A 14,159-nucleotide genomic window follows, 5' to 3' on the forward strand; every position below is an offset into this window, starting at 1 on the left:
ATAACCCTACCCTTGATAATGGGGGTGGGCCTCATCCAGCCAGCTGAAGGCCATAAGGGTAAAGCCTGAGGTTTCCCTGAGAAGAAATTCTGCCTGAATTTCCAGCCTACTGGTCCGTGTGTATATACAGAGAGAGCGAGACAGACAGACAGAGGAGGAAGGGAGAGAGAGACAGATGGTGGTTCTGCTTCTCTGGAGGATCTAATCAAGTGGAAGTCAGACTAGACTCGGTTGAGACGTAAATGAAAGGCAAGAAGAGTCTACATATGTTACATACTTTCTTTAAAAAGCTTTCCTACAAAAACGAGCTGTACAGCAACAGGGGACGGGCAGAGGACCAAGGGAGGTCCTTTAAAAACTGTGGTAAACTTACGTGCTATACTAGAAACAGAATGGATTCTGGAGTAAGACAGATACAAATCTGAATTCAATGCCACTATTCATAAGCTAAGGAAGTTACAGAGTCGTCTGAGTTTCTACTTCCTCATCTGTAAAGGATCTGTGAGGTTGGTAAAAGGACCAGAGATATATAAAGCACCTGGAATTTAAATAGGGCAATAAACAATTAGTGTTCATTTATCGTTACATTAATAAACTTAAAAATTTCTCCCAACAACAAAGCTTCTTCAAAGAGTAAGACACACTTTCAACAACAACGACAACAGATAATGCTTATTTGCTGAATGACAAAAGTCAGTGGAAAGATGGAGACTAAAGCCCCAAGAGAAGACTAATGTAGAGAACAAAGTCCCCAAGGAGGCGAAATAGGATGAAGCCAGAATACAAATTTTAGATGGGAAGGGGAATGTCCCTTCCTTGAAACAGAGGGATGAAGTGAAGCTGAGTAAAGGAGTGAGTGACAAGTTGAGGAAGTTTACTTCAAAGAGCCACAAATTCATCTGTTCAGGAGATGAGATGATCTACTTTGCTAGGGAGAGAAAGGTAGGCAGATTTAAAAGCATAAAGACTTAAAATAGCAGTGTTGGGGCAGTACAGTACAACGACTCAGCACAGACTCTGGAACCAGGCTGTCGTCTGAGTGTGAATTGTGGGTCTGCCACTTATTAGTATGACCAACGGCAAATTACTTTACCTCTCTATGCTCCAGATTCCACATCTGCATAACGATGTCAGCAATGTCACATACCTCATGGGGTTATGATGAGGATTCAATAAACAAACAGATATACCCAACAACAACTATAACTGCCCATAGTTAACCAATGCTTAGGTAGTATTTAGTATTTTGCTGGAAGGTAGGCTCCACGAAGGCAAGGTTTTTTTCCTTATTGTTCACTGCTGTATCTTTAGAACTTAGAACAATGCCTGGTACAGAGCAGGAGTTTAAGAAATATTTGTTGAAGGAATAAATTTGCTAAATATCTGCTATAGGAAAGAGGAGACAGTTAAATCAGTGATATATAAGGCTGCCAAATGGTACTGAGAATCCTGTGTAAGAAATTTGAATCTGTAATTTATTCAATATGTTCATTGTGCAACGCTAGCCTACAGTCTGCAGCATCTGATGCAACAGACAGAACTACTTCAATGTTGGGAGACTGAAGGTGGGAAAACTAAAAGATCATTTTAGAATGGGACTGCTCCCTATTTAACCTCCTTATCATACACAGGGAAATATTTTCTCGGCCCAATTAGACTTCTATGAAAATATCTCTGCTTTTTGAGGTATGTCTTTATAATAATCTTTATGGTGTTGTACTAAATTTATCAGTGAAGCATTGTATTTGTCATATTTCATTGTTACTGACCACTTGAAACAGGGGATGAAAACAGATAATATGAATTTTTCCACTTGTTCATACATTTGAGTGCCAGTTCTTGAATGCCAGTAGTTTGCCACATTACGATTACTTCAATAAGGGATTGAGATATTAACAATCAAAGACACATCTGCAGCTGAAATTAAGTCCAAACTTCCTCTCACAAATTCTATAGCAGCAGTGCTTCTAAACTATCCGTCAACTTTTTAGAGTTTTTCATTCTGATAACATAAACTAAGATTCCTAATCACTTTGTAGAAAATGATAAAAGTCATAGAGAGAATATGAAAGTTTTCCTTTTGTATGCCCTGAAACTGTCTACTTAAGCAAATTACCTTAGGAGATAAGGTTAAAGTTAGCTAACCACAGGACTAAAAAAAGAGATAACCCAGAATAAGTATGAAATGTAGAATATACATATATCTTTGTTACATAAACAACCTGTAAAAAGACTATATAATACTTCAGACACTAGTAAAAATGTGATAGGGGTAATGTATATGTGAGAATTAAGAATTATTTCATCACCATGGTGCCAGTGCTTTCTATTTTAATAATAATTTCAAGGCAATAGGTAGAATTCACACTGACTAGTATCAGTGCATAAAAAATTACAATTTTATAACAAAGAGAAAGCTGCTTATTATTAAAGGAAAGAAAATGGGTCTAATATGAACAGAACTTCAGTAACTGAGAATTTAAATTGGTGAAATCTAAGGAGGATCAGGCTATCCTATGAGTGAAAAATGTCAAATTAAGTATAATTTTCAAGTAACCACTCAACTCTCTAAATATCCAATTTAGAATTTTAAAACTAACATTTCCCTTAAACACCTTTTATTATGGGTAGATACAAACCAGTACAGAAATTAAGCAGCCTCTGACATTGGAGAAAAGGATAGCAGGAAATCAGTTGATTACAAATTACTAAGTCAGGAAACTTGTACTTGCAAGTAACAGAAATGCACAAGTAATCTTAACATAAAATACTAGTGAAGAAACACAAATCTTACACTGTAAGATCATTTTCTCCTAAATATCAAAGCTACTCATAATAAAGGGCAATGAAATAACTAATTACAATAAAGAACTGCCATACCTACTTATGTCCAGCTGTTGTTTTTTTTTTTAATCGATAAAGCGTCAGAAAGTTTTTTTCAAAGATGGAGATCGTAAGGTGGTAGGGTTCTCAGGATGTTGACAGATCCTTACAGTCACTCTTTTGTTATACATATTGTTATTTGGGGAAGTACTTCAGATTTCTAGTTGGAGAATTAAGTTTCTAAACTGTTTAAAGCACAGATTAGGGAACTTTCTGTGAAGGACCAGATACCAAATAGCTATGGCTTTGTAAGCCATATAGTCTGTGTCAACTACTCAAGTCTGCCTTGCTGCACAAAAGCAGCCAGACAATATGTAAACAAATGGACATGGATTTGTAACAATACAACTTTATAAAAGGGTTTTGGAAGGACAATTCATTATACTGAAATATTAGATCTATTTGGAATTGCCCCTGAATTTTTTTTTTCTATTTTTTAAAACAAATGTCCTTATATCCCACTAGTTTATTATATTATAGTATAATATATAATATTATATATATATTATTATATTATTATTAACTGAGACTTGAACTCAGGTGCAGTCCAACTGTAAAGTTCTGTGATTCCCAAGGCCACCAATGAGATAAAAACATGCAATTAATCAACATAAATAGAAGTAATATTGGGGGCAAAACAATTGTGCTGGGAATACAGTAAGAGCAAAAGGTGTTCTAATGTAAGCCAAAGCAAAGGAATGCTACAGACACATAGAAGCATAATTTGGCTTAGCTATGAAATGTTAAGAAGCAACAGCAGCAAACAAGACCAATTTGGGCAGGAAGATTAGAGCAAGTCACTCTTTCTGAGCAACAGTGTTTTGCCATTCTGTTGTGCAGAGCTCTTTCTGCTACACACCAAAGAGGTCTTCAAGGGTACCCAGTGTGTAAAGAATCTCTGGTCAGTCTTTCTGCCACACCTACACACAGAGATAACCCAGTCATTATGGTGTAATAACATATTAGCAAGCAACCATGGCACAGAGTGCCTTGTAATGAGTGAACAAGAAGACTTCTTTTTAAAAAAAATCTGAGAAGGGCCTTCAAATCTATTAGATGACATCTGAATTTCTGAACAGACTGTGTCGTGAACAAATTTTGTCTTAAAATTCCAAGATACAGTATGTATCTTCAAAGGAAAGAGCACTGAAGAGAAACACAACTTTCTATAGAATTTGAGACTGGTACTATCTCCAATGGCTACTTTATTAAAAGTACAGTAACTTTTATCTTGCACTTTCTTAAGTGAGAAGGGCCTTTAAAGGCTTTCAGGAAAAAATAAGGATGATAGCATGTCATGAACCAAACAACAAAACTGAGATTTTTTGAGGCAATTGAGCTCTTCCAGTATACTGAATCACTTTTTGATGGGAAGAAGGAACCTAGAACAGAAATTATTCTAATATTGTTCATATTTCAAACATATAATAGAAAAAGAAATTCCACAGAGACCTAAAATTCAACCTGTCTGAAACCAAATTCATTATACCTCTTCTCACAGTGAAAGACCCCCCACCACCATGGTCGTCTTTACCATAAACTTAGGTCTTACCTTCTGTCTCCTTTCGTGTATCCCTAGGGTGAATGAATGAAGGAATAATTTGGAGCAGGTTCTCTTCATCCCAGTAGCTCTGTTAATGATGCTCCTTCTATGCCTTTCTCCTCTTAGTTTAACTGGAACTCACAGTCTTAAGTCTCAGCCTTAAGTATCATCTCCTCTCAGAAGCCTTAAACGCAATCTCTTGCATTCATTCTCCCTCTCTGCTCCAGTAGAACTTGTTATTGTTCCACAATTTGCTGACTGTGTTTAACCTGTCTGGTTTTACTACAGGGAGAACTTGCAAGGAGTGCACTTGTCATTCACTAGCTCAGACATTTAGGAGCAGCCATTATGGACCACATACTATTCTAGGTATTAAAGATTCAGCAGTGAACAAAACAGGTCTGTCCACAGAAAGTTTACGTTTTAGTGAAGAAGAAATAAAAAACCAAATTAGTAAAATGCATGAGTTTGAGTAAGCTCCGGGAGTTGGTGATGGACAGGGAAGGCTGGTGTGCTGCAGTCCATGGGGTCGCAAAGAGTCGGACACAACTGAGAGACTGAACTGAACTGATGCTACGACAGATGGTGATAACTTCTATCAGAGGAAAATAAAACTAGGAAGGGGAACCGTGAGTGTTTATATATGGAAGAAGGTGGTATTTGAAATTTAAAATAAAGTTTTCTTGGTGACTGCCTCAATGAAAATGGGGCTTTTAAGCAAAGAATGGGAAGAGATGAGGAAGTGAGCCACACACCTGTCTGGATGATGAGTGTTCCAGACTAGAGGTTACAGAGCAAGTGCAAAGGTCCTGAAGTGGAAGCAGACCTGGTATGCTCAAGGGAGAGCAGGGAGGCTAGTGTGGCTGAAACAGAAGAAGCAAGAACAGGAGATGACAGGAAAAGGGACAGAGGGGATTCATGCACAACGGCCCACTAGGCCCAAAAGACTTTGGTTTTTACTCTGGGTAGGTCAGGAAGCTACTGGAGGATCAAGCGCTGTAGGGAAACAATCAGATCTGTCTTAAAAAGATCACTCTGATATCTTGAGAACAGATGACAGGGGGATAATGATGAAAGCAGACTGAGTAGAACATTAAAGCAATGATTCAGGTGAGCAGAGGAGCTGGCATGACCAGGGTAGTGGTGGAGGTAGTCAGACGGGAACTGTTGACAGGATGATATAAGGTAAAAGAAAGAGAGAAGTCAAGATCAGATCCAGGATTTGTGGCTAAAGCACAGGGACTGGGATGGGAAAGACTAGGGAAGAGTAGTCTGGGGGAGAGTTTTGGAATTTGGTTTGTGACACATTATGTGAAATGCCTTAGGGTGAAATGTTTGATGCTAATGATACTGACACTTGTTCATACAGCAAGCTATTCTGTACACTTTGCTTGTATTTACTAAATTAATCTTCAGAACAATCACATGAAGTTGGAATTAGTATTATCCCCCCCCCCTTTTTTTTGGTAACAGATGGGGAAGCTGAGGTACAAAATGGTTAAAAACATCTCCCAAGGTCACAAAACTAATAAGCAGCTGAGCCAGAATTAAATACAAGCAATCCAGATCCCAAGTCTGTCTTTGACTCCTATGCTATGCTGTTTCTAAGATGGAAATACCACTCTGGAATTTATGGGAGATGTCTGGAGATAGAAACTTCAAAATCATCAGCATAGAGATGGTATTTAAATCCATGACACTGGATGAGACCATCAAGGCACAAGCGTAGGTAGAGAAGAGTCCACAGACTGAGAAGTAGGCAGCAATATAAGAGAAAAGCAGGAGAGCAGGACCCCTTAATGCCAAATGAATAGTGTTTCAAGGAGTGGAAGGGATGGGCGATGTCAAATGCTGTTGATAGGTTGAGTAAATAGAACCACTGGAATAATAATACAGATGACTTGACAAGTGGTGAGGGTAAAAGTCTGATAAAGAGTGTTCAACAGAGGAAAGGAGAGCAGAAACTGGAGGTACCAAGAAGAAACCTCCGTTTAAAAAGGTTTGTTTTCATGCTAATGGACAATCCACTAGACAAAGAAAAACTGATTATGGAGGATGGGGGATAGCAATACTTAAGTAAGTAAGAGCTGGAATAAGAATCTTGTGGAGGAGCTGGCCTCAGCTAGGAACACAGACAGCTTATCCCTTGACTAGGAGGGAAAACAGAGTATATATGCACGGATGAATGTAGGTGAGAAGATGTGCTATTGTGTTTGAGAGTTCTCTTCCAGCTGATTCTATTTGTTCAGTGAAGTAGGAAGCAAGGTCATCAACTGAGAGAGAGAACAGAGTAAGAAATTCTGGAGATTTAAGGAAAAGGAAGGCATAGCCAAATAGTCATCTGAAAGTGAGCATAAACTGAACTAAATAAATGGAGACCATCTTGCTCATCGTTGATCTGGATAGCCTAGTACAGTTCCTAGTATGTTTTGGACACAACTGCGACCTGAGGCTTGAGAACCACTGACTCTTTATGAATACAAATTAAACAACTTCAAAGGTTAATGAGTTTTGTTTTTTTTAGTCTAGAAAAGATCAGTGACCAGGGCATTTGACATATTAGTTGATCTTGTTACAGGAAATACTGAAACCAAGATCAAATGGAAATATTCTAATGACTCTTGGGATTATCTTTTTCATTTTTCCTTCTTTAGAAATTTGTTATATTACACTTCAAAAACAAACCCTAAAAGGTGCATCTAATAAGATATGAGAGAAGGTAAATTTTATAGAAGAAAGGGCATGGGAATTTAAAAAGCAGAAAGGAAGGGAAAGGAAAGAGGCAGTAGATACTCCCTCACTTGCAGAGGAAAGGACGCAGAGTGGTCTAAGTACAATCTGCCATTAAGCAGAAAACACAGGAAATCGAAATAGAATGTAGATGTCAGCACACTGACTTAACGTGGTCGTAAAATGTTTTACTCTTGAGAATTAGTTGCAACCAAAATAACCATGCGCTACTTTTCAACTATGTATTCTCTAAAACACAACCATTTCAAATGATGCCATTTGACAACTGTAACAGCATAAAAACTTGAAAAAAATATATCTGGCAGTACATTAACAGTATCTGTTAGAACAGATATTACAATATTTTTGGTGATTTTTATACAGTTAGAAGTGGTTAACCCCCTCCCCCAAATTAAATAATAGCCCAGGGAGGAGTTCACAAACTCAAATCCCCATAGGGTTAAAAGCAGGTAACAAAATGAAGCAGATGGTGAGGATGATGACAGGGAGCTACAGTGATGTGGCAACAGGCAACCAAGGGCGTAACGGCTCCTCAGCTCAGGCCACTGTTACCGCATACAGAGCTAGCTGTTCTGCCAGATCTGCCATTCCTAAAATAGATATAATAGCTTCAATCTGAAAGCTTTCAATGTTTGAAATACTGGCAACTAATTTAAATTTATGAACTGTGTGCAGGCCATACAACATATGTTTGTGGGAAGCATTCAGGCCCTTGAGCAGTCTAGTGTCCCCTGCATCTGACACCTCTCCATTCACTGTAATGAAAGCATCTTGAGGAAAGCAGAGGCCAACAAAGGGCAAGAGAAGGCATGCAGCACTACGTTTCAGAAAACCTTGGTTTCAGGGTAGGCATTGCCACTTACTACTAGCTGCGTGACCTCTTTGAGCTTGTTTATTCATTTGTAAAATGTAGTTTCATCAACTATCATATCTAGTTCACTGAACTGTTTTGAGCAGCAAGTTAGAAAGTAGGTCAAAACACATCACTAAGTATAAAGTTCATATAAATACAAGTAGATGGCTGTGAGATACTAGAAAATATACACTGGTATCTGCCCCTGGTTCCTGGCATGGAGCTCCTGAAATCCTTGAAATTCCCCAAGCAATAAGAACACAAAGAGCATCTCTTGTCCTGATATTTTGTTCTCTGACCCCATCCCTGACACAAGGCTCATAAATTCCTAAGTGATAAGACTACTAGGAGTATCTTTTGTCCAATGATACAATCCTGGGTGGGCTCCTAGATAAGAACTTGTCACCAGAACCACCAAGCCATGATGAGAAGCTTAGGATTTTCAGTCTTATTCCTCCATCCTCTAAAAAAGGAAGAGGAAACGGAATTGGAATTAATAATCTATTATGTCTACACGAGGAAGCCACCACAAAATCCTAATAGTACAGGGTTCCGAGAGCTTCCAGGTTGGCAAACACATCCACATGGAGAAGGCAACATACTCCGATTTCACAGGGACAGAAGCTCTTGCCCTTGGGGCACTCCCAGACTTTGCCCTATGTATGTCTTCATTTGGCTCTTCAATGGTATCCTTTATCACATCCTTTAATAAACTGGTAAATGTAACTGTTTCCTTGAGTTCTGTGAGCTGTTCTAGCAAATTAATGAAACCTGAGGAGGTGGTCATGGGAACCTCCAATTCGTAGTCAAAGACAGAAGTTATTATGAGTAACCTGGGGATCGGCTACCTGCAATTGGCATCTAAATTAGTGGGACCAGTCTTATGAGATTGAATCCTTAAATCTGTGGGGTCTGACACTATCTCCAAGTAGACAGGGTTAGAACTGAGTTAAACTGTAGTGTCTCAGCTGGTGTCACCGAAAATTGCTTGTGTAGAGAAAAGAAAAATCTCTATACATTCGGTGACTAAAAGTAAAGTGTTTTGTGTCAGCAGTAAAGAGATACACAGGACAAAGACTAACAGGAGGCAGATTAAACTGAGTTTTTCTAATACAATGGCTTTAAAGAGAGACCTAACAGGGTGGCCTAAAAACATTTTATATCTTTATGTTCAGCCAGTTCCTCATAAAATGGTAATACAGATTTACTTAGCTCATGAGTTTCCTCAAATACATTAAAATTTAAGATCCTTTTCAAATGTTAAGGGCCATGTAATTTCTTGCTAATATTAATAAAACATTTGCTGAGTACAGCCAAATACACTAAGAGCTGTGCATAGTACTTTCTAAAAAGTTGAGAATATTCTTGGCTTTCCTAAAATAATAAGCAATTTAATGTAGCTAAGTTTAGAAAAAGATATTTCAGTCTTAGGTTTTTTTCTCCCCCTTCTAAGATGTATGTAATCTTACAATGGGTTAATAACACAGATCTGTAAGACACCCAGGTTTATCTGTTCCTCATTAATAAAGCTTTTGAAAGTACTGCTTCCATTAGACAGAGGAACAGGGAGGTCAGGCCCCCGACGGGAACAGGACAGAGTATTCAGGTCCAGGACAACTAAGGGAAAAGCAGCGGCAGTTCTCCTGGTCATCAGGAGAAGTAATAATTCACTAGGGCTAATAATTCTTTCACCCATCTACTGTTATGCAAATATGTTTGGTGGAAACTCTTGATAACTGTTGGACCATTAAAACACATGTAACATGAAGGCTAAGAAAGTATCAAAATTTATGAGGAGCTGCACTAGATAAACACTCCCTAACATACTGTTCTATGAGATTCTTCATTTTTAGCTTTCATCAAAACACAAATGACTGAGCAAACTCAACAAACCAAATCTCTTTCACCAGATGACTTCTTGTAGATTAGTGTTGAAAGTGAGTTAAATGATGGCAACTTGGAAAGTACAAAAGGCTCCAAATTCAAGACAAGTTTTCATTTACAAGTAAATTTCTGGAAAGATTATGGGTGATGCTTTCCCCCACCTTGGTTTCCAAACTCTTTGAATGAATTAACTGTAATTAAAAGAAAATTGTACCTAAGAATAAACTGCCTGGCCATAAAAAGAATTCTCCCCACAATAACATGATTTCTATATTGTATCTCTATGAGATGGAGAGGATCACTAAACTTATCCTAGTAATTATTTCATGACATGTAAAGTCGAATCATCATGGTGTACACCTTAAACATACAGTGCTGTATGTCAATTATATCTCAATAAAACTGAAGAATAAAAAGAATTCTAAGGGTCAGTTTGACAGAAAACAACAAATTTCTGTAAAGCTGTTATCCTTCAATTAAAAAATAAGTAAATTTTTTAAAAAAGAAAAAAAAGAATTCTAAGGGTCATATTTGTTCACATTATGGGACAGATTAGTATTTTTTTTTTTTGATTAGTATCTTTTAAGAACATCTCACTAGTACGATTTAAACATCTCTAGATAAATAAAATGTTATTTGAACCACTGGAAAAGATTCTTTAAAGCCTTAATAATAAAGTAAATTGACCAGAGACAAAAATCCAAAATTAATTTGCTATCTTTAAAGAAGAAAGGTAGAAAGTTTTAAGAAGCTCTTTATTTACTAACATCTTTTTAAGGTTAAATCTTTTAAACTTTGCTTGTAAATAATCTGGAAATAGAGTGATTGTATAGCAAAGTGATTTAACAATGTAGACTCTGAAATCAGATTATCTGAGTTCAAATCCTAGACTCTACCACTTATTATATCTGTGAATTCAGACAGGTCACTTAACCCTCTGTAAACTTCAGTTTTCTCACTGTAAGACAGGAGAAAATAATAATTTCAGGCTTACCGCAAGGATTAAGTGAGATAATTCATAGTTTTCTTTCTCATACCATGTAAATATGCGATGTAGCAAAATGCAGTGAAAATAGCAAAGAAGCATGGTGTGACCCAGTTCAGTGACATTAGATGCGCAATGACCTCATTATACACAGCAATGAATATTGTCACCTGGGAACTGATTCTCACATGATAGCTATTTTTGTTCTTCAACATGATGCTATAACCTTTAAAAAAAAACACACTTCAACATATTTTTTAATAAACCATATTGATATTTTCTACATCCTAGCATTCATAGATAAGACTGCTTTACCAAAGTAGGTACATTAAAAACTGATCACTTAGAAAATACTTAAAATTATATTTTAATTGGGTTCATGTAAAATTGCTTTGAGAAATGATATTTGGAAAAGAAAAAATGCTCCACCAAAAAATTCACTTAACAATCAGGATGCCTATTTATAAGTATGCAAATGTCTACAGGATTAATTCTTTCTAGATATAGATCCCATAGTCAATGGACCTGTTAATGTGACTCACATTCTATGGACCTGTTAATTTGATTCAGGCTCAAAATACCTACTAAAAGTTTTACTGTGACATGTGTGGATACATTACATGACTTTTTATTTCAGACTGATAGCAGTTACTGAATAAACCATTCAATCTAAAATCCTTCCAACTTGTTTACTTTAGTATAATAGTAGCTTAAACCAGAAGTGAAGTGAAAGTGTTAGTTGCTCAGTTGTGTCCAACTTTTGGTGACCTCATGGAGTATGCCAGGCTCCTCTGTCCATGTAATTCTCCAGGCAAGAATACTGGAGTGAGTAGCCATTCCCTTCTCCAGGGGATCTGCCTGACCCAAGGATCGAACCCAGGTCTCCTGCATTGGAGGCAGATTCTTTACCATCTGAGCCGCCAGGGAAGCCCAACTTAAACCAGAACATGCCGGCGGCGGGGGGGGGGGGAGTTACAACTAAAATACTTAACTGAGAAAGAAATGGAAACTAATGATTTTAAAAAACTAGTCTTCTTAGGGACTTCCCTGGCAGGCCAGCAGTTAAGACTCCGAGCTTCCACTGTAGGGGTCACAGGTTTGATCCCTGGTCAGGGAACTAGGATGCAGCATGCCATGTGGTGTGTCCAAAAAGAAAAAAATTTATTCTTTAAAGTAACAAAACCACCCAGTGAAAAATTAACTGTGATGGGATTTTTATATTTTATATTCACATAAACACATAAACTTTTAGTAATGTACACTGAGTTATAAAAATGACAGTAGTTTTTTCTTATACTGTCTCAGTCTGAATTATTTTGTGGCACTTAAAACAATAAGCTTAGACACAAAAATGTTAGAAATTTATTTTTGTATTGTCATCCTATATATTATAAGGAAATATGAACACTGAACAATCATTCTTTAAAAAGCACCTACATAAAGAACATTACACATATGATATACATTTGATAGATTACTAATTAAGATAGTTTTTCTTAAATTACCATCCCAGGTTAAAAACCATAGGATCCCCAAAGATAAGTTCACATACTTTACTTATTTCACCTGAAATTTAACTTAAATTGAAAAAAAGTAATAGCAATGAATGTAAAATTGGGGATACACTTAATTTTCACTTGAATTTAGTATTTCTTCCTACTTCTCTGTCAATATAGAGCACTAAGTAAAGCCTACTTGTTCAAAAATATTCTAATATGAACAATTTTGCTAAATCAAATTAAATTTAACACCTAGTTTTGAGAAAGCAATTCTTTTTTAACCTACTTGATTTATTTATTGGACTTTCCTAGGAATTATGAGATTTAGTATCAACAAACACACAGGTAATATAGACAGCAGCTTCCAGATTCATTAATTTCCATATTCCATCAAATCAGTTCCTGTATTATAAAGAAACCAAAGCTGTACTTCTTTTTAAAAAATACATCAATGCTATACTAGGGGTGTAACTCCTTATAAAGCAAGGCACGAATGTGGCATCAAACTTACTTTTCCAAAGAAGCCTTTGAAGAACTTCCTTTCCTGGAGGAACAGGGGGACAAGTCGAGCGCTATTATTGTATGGGCTAAATGTCCCAGGGTTTCACAGCAATAAGCACACACAGAGGGTAGGTGAAGGGCAAAGTAGGAGAAGGGGAGGGAGTGAGAGTTTTAAAGAGTTATCCATACCAGGAGTGACAGGGAAAAAGGAAGGGTGCATGAAAATGCAGGGAAACATACTGTACGGCCTAAGAATCCACAGAAAGAGATGAAATCAGAACCTGTATTCATGCAGAGCAACTAGTTACTTTAGCATTCTCTTTTGACTTATAAAACAGATTATTCAAATTTGGCAGCAGAGAAAAAGGTTATGACATACTGATTTGGTGAGATTTGCATTTAAATTTTCATAACAGTAAGTGGTAAATATATTGATAGATATACATTTTTCAATTTAAAATCAGTGGTTGAATATGCGGAAGTCACCAACTGAAAAACCACACTCAAATGATCACACAGTAACACTAAAAAATGCTACACTTAAATTATAAGTGTGCAGCGAGGGTCCTTGTCAGACTTTTTCTTGCTGAGTTAAAGAATTCTTACTAATGCATTAGGACTGATTTATATGTATGTATGTGCTGATCAATTCCATAGCAATCATGGGGAATTAATAGATATCTTTGATTTCAAACACAGAATAAACTGTCTATAAAGAACACAAGACCAATGCTTTCACTGGAGTTGAGAAAACTAATATATTTGAGAACCAAACCACATCTGTGAGCCACAGCTGAAATCTGAGGAATATGGTCGTATTTTCTTCTAAAATTCTGTTTTAGAATAAAAAAATTCCCATTGACAGTTAGAAGTATGTGTAGGTAAAAAAGAGACAAGTGTTTGTGATCCCAGCACAAAATTTTTAAGCATATACAAATTTTGAAAACTGGCCACCATGTAAAGTCTGAAGAATTTATGCAAAGTAGATGAGTTCTAACTCACCCATGCTAGCTTAACTTTAACATTTCTTCATTTTGGCTGAACTATACTTTAAGCCTTTGCCTTTTATAAACTGTTATTAACAGTGAACAAATGCCTAGAAAAAGACAACTGTACAGAAATTTGACTCTCTGAGATAATTTATCTAAGAGGACGGTATGGTTAGATAGCATCACCAACTCAATGGACATGAATCTGAGCAAACTCGGGAGATCGTGGAAGACAGAGGTGTCTGGCAAGCTGCAGTCCACAGGGTCACAA

General features: G+C 36.9%; 1 protein-coding gene across 11 annotated transcripts in view; it reads right to left on the minus strand.

The window, feature by feature from the left end:
- NUMB (NUMB endocytic adaptor protein) overlaps window positions 1-14,159 on the minus strand; it is a 156,500-nt gene that overhangs the window by 17,010 nt on the left and 125,331 nt on the right. For 7 of the 11 annotated variants that reach the window (XM_020911204.2, XM_070469601.1, XM_070469604.1 and 4 more), the window contains one exon: window positions 12,910-12,942. The exons of 3 other annotated variants lie outside the window; for them this stretch is intronic. In XM_020911204.2, coding sequence (XP_020766863.1) covers window positions 12,910-12,942 — 33 coding nt within the window. Of the gene's footprint in view, window positions 1-3,742; window positions 7,762-12,909; window positions 12,943-14,159 lie in introns of those variants that run through there. One more of the 11 variants, XM_020911209.2, reaches the window with a different exon arrangement.

Source organism: Odocoileus virginianus, chromosome 6, assembly GCF_023699985.2.
Source record: "Odocoileus virginianus isolate 20LAN1187 ecotype Illinois chromosome 6, Ovbor_1.2, whole genome shotgun sequence".
NCBI classification, from domain to species: domain Eukaryota; kingdom Metazoa; phylum Chordata; class Mammalia; order Artiodactyla; family Cervidae; genus Odocoileus; species Odocoileus virginianus.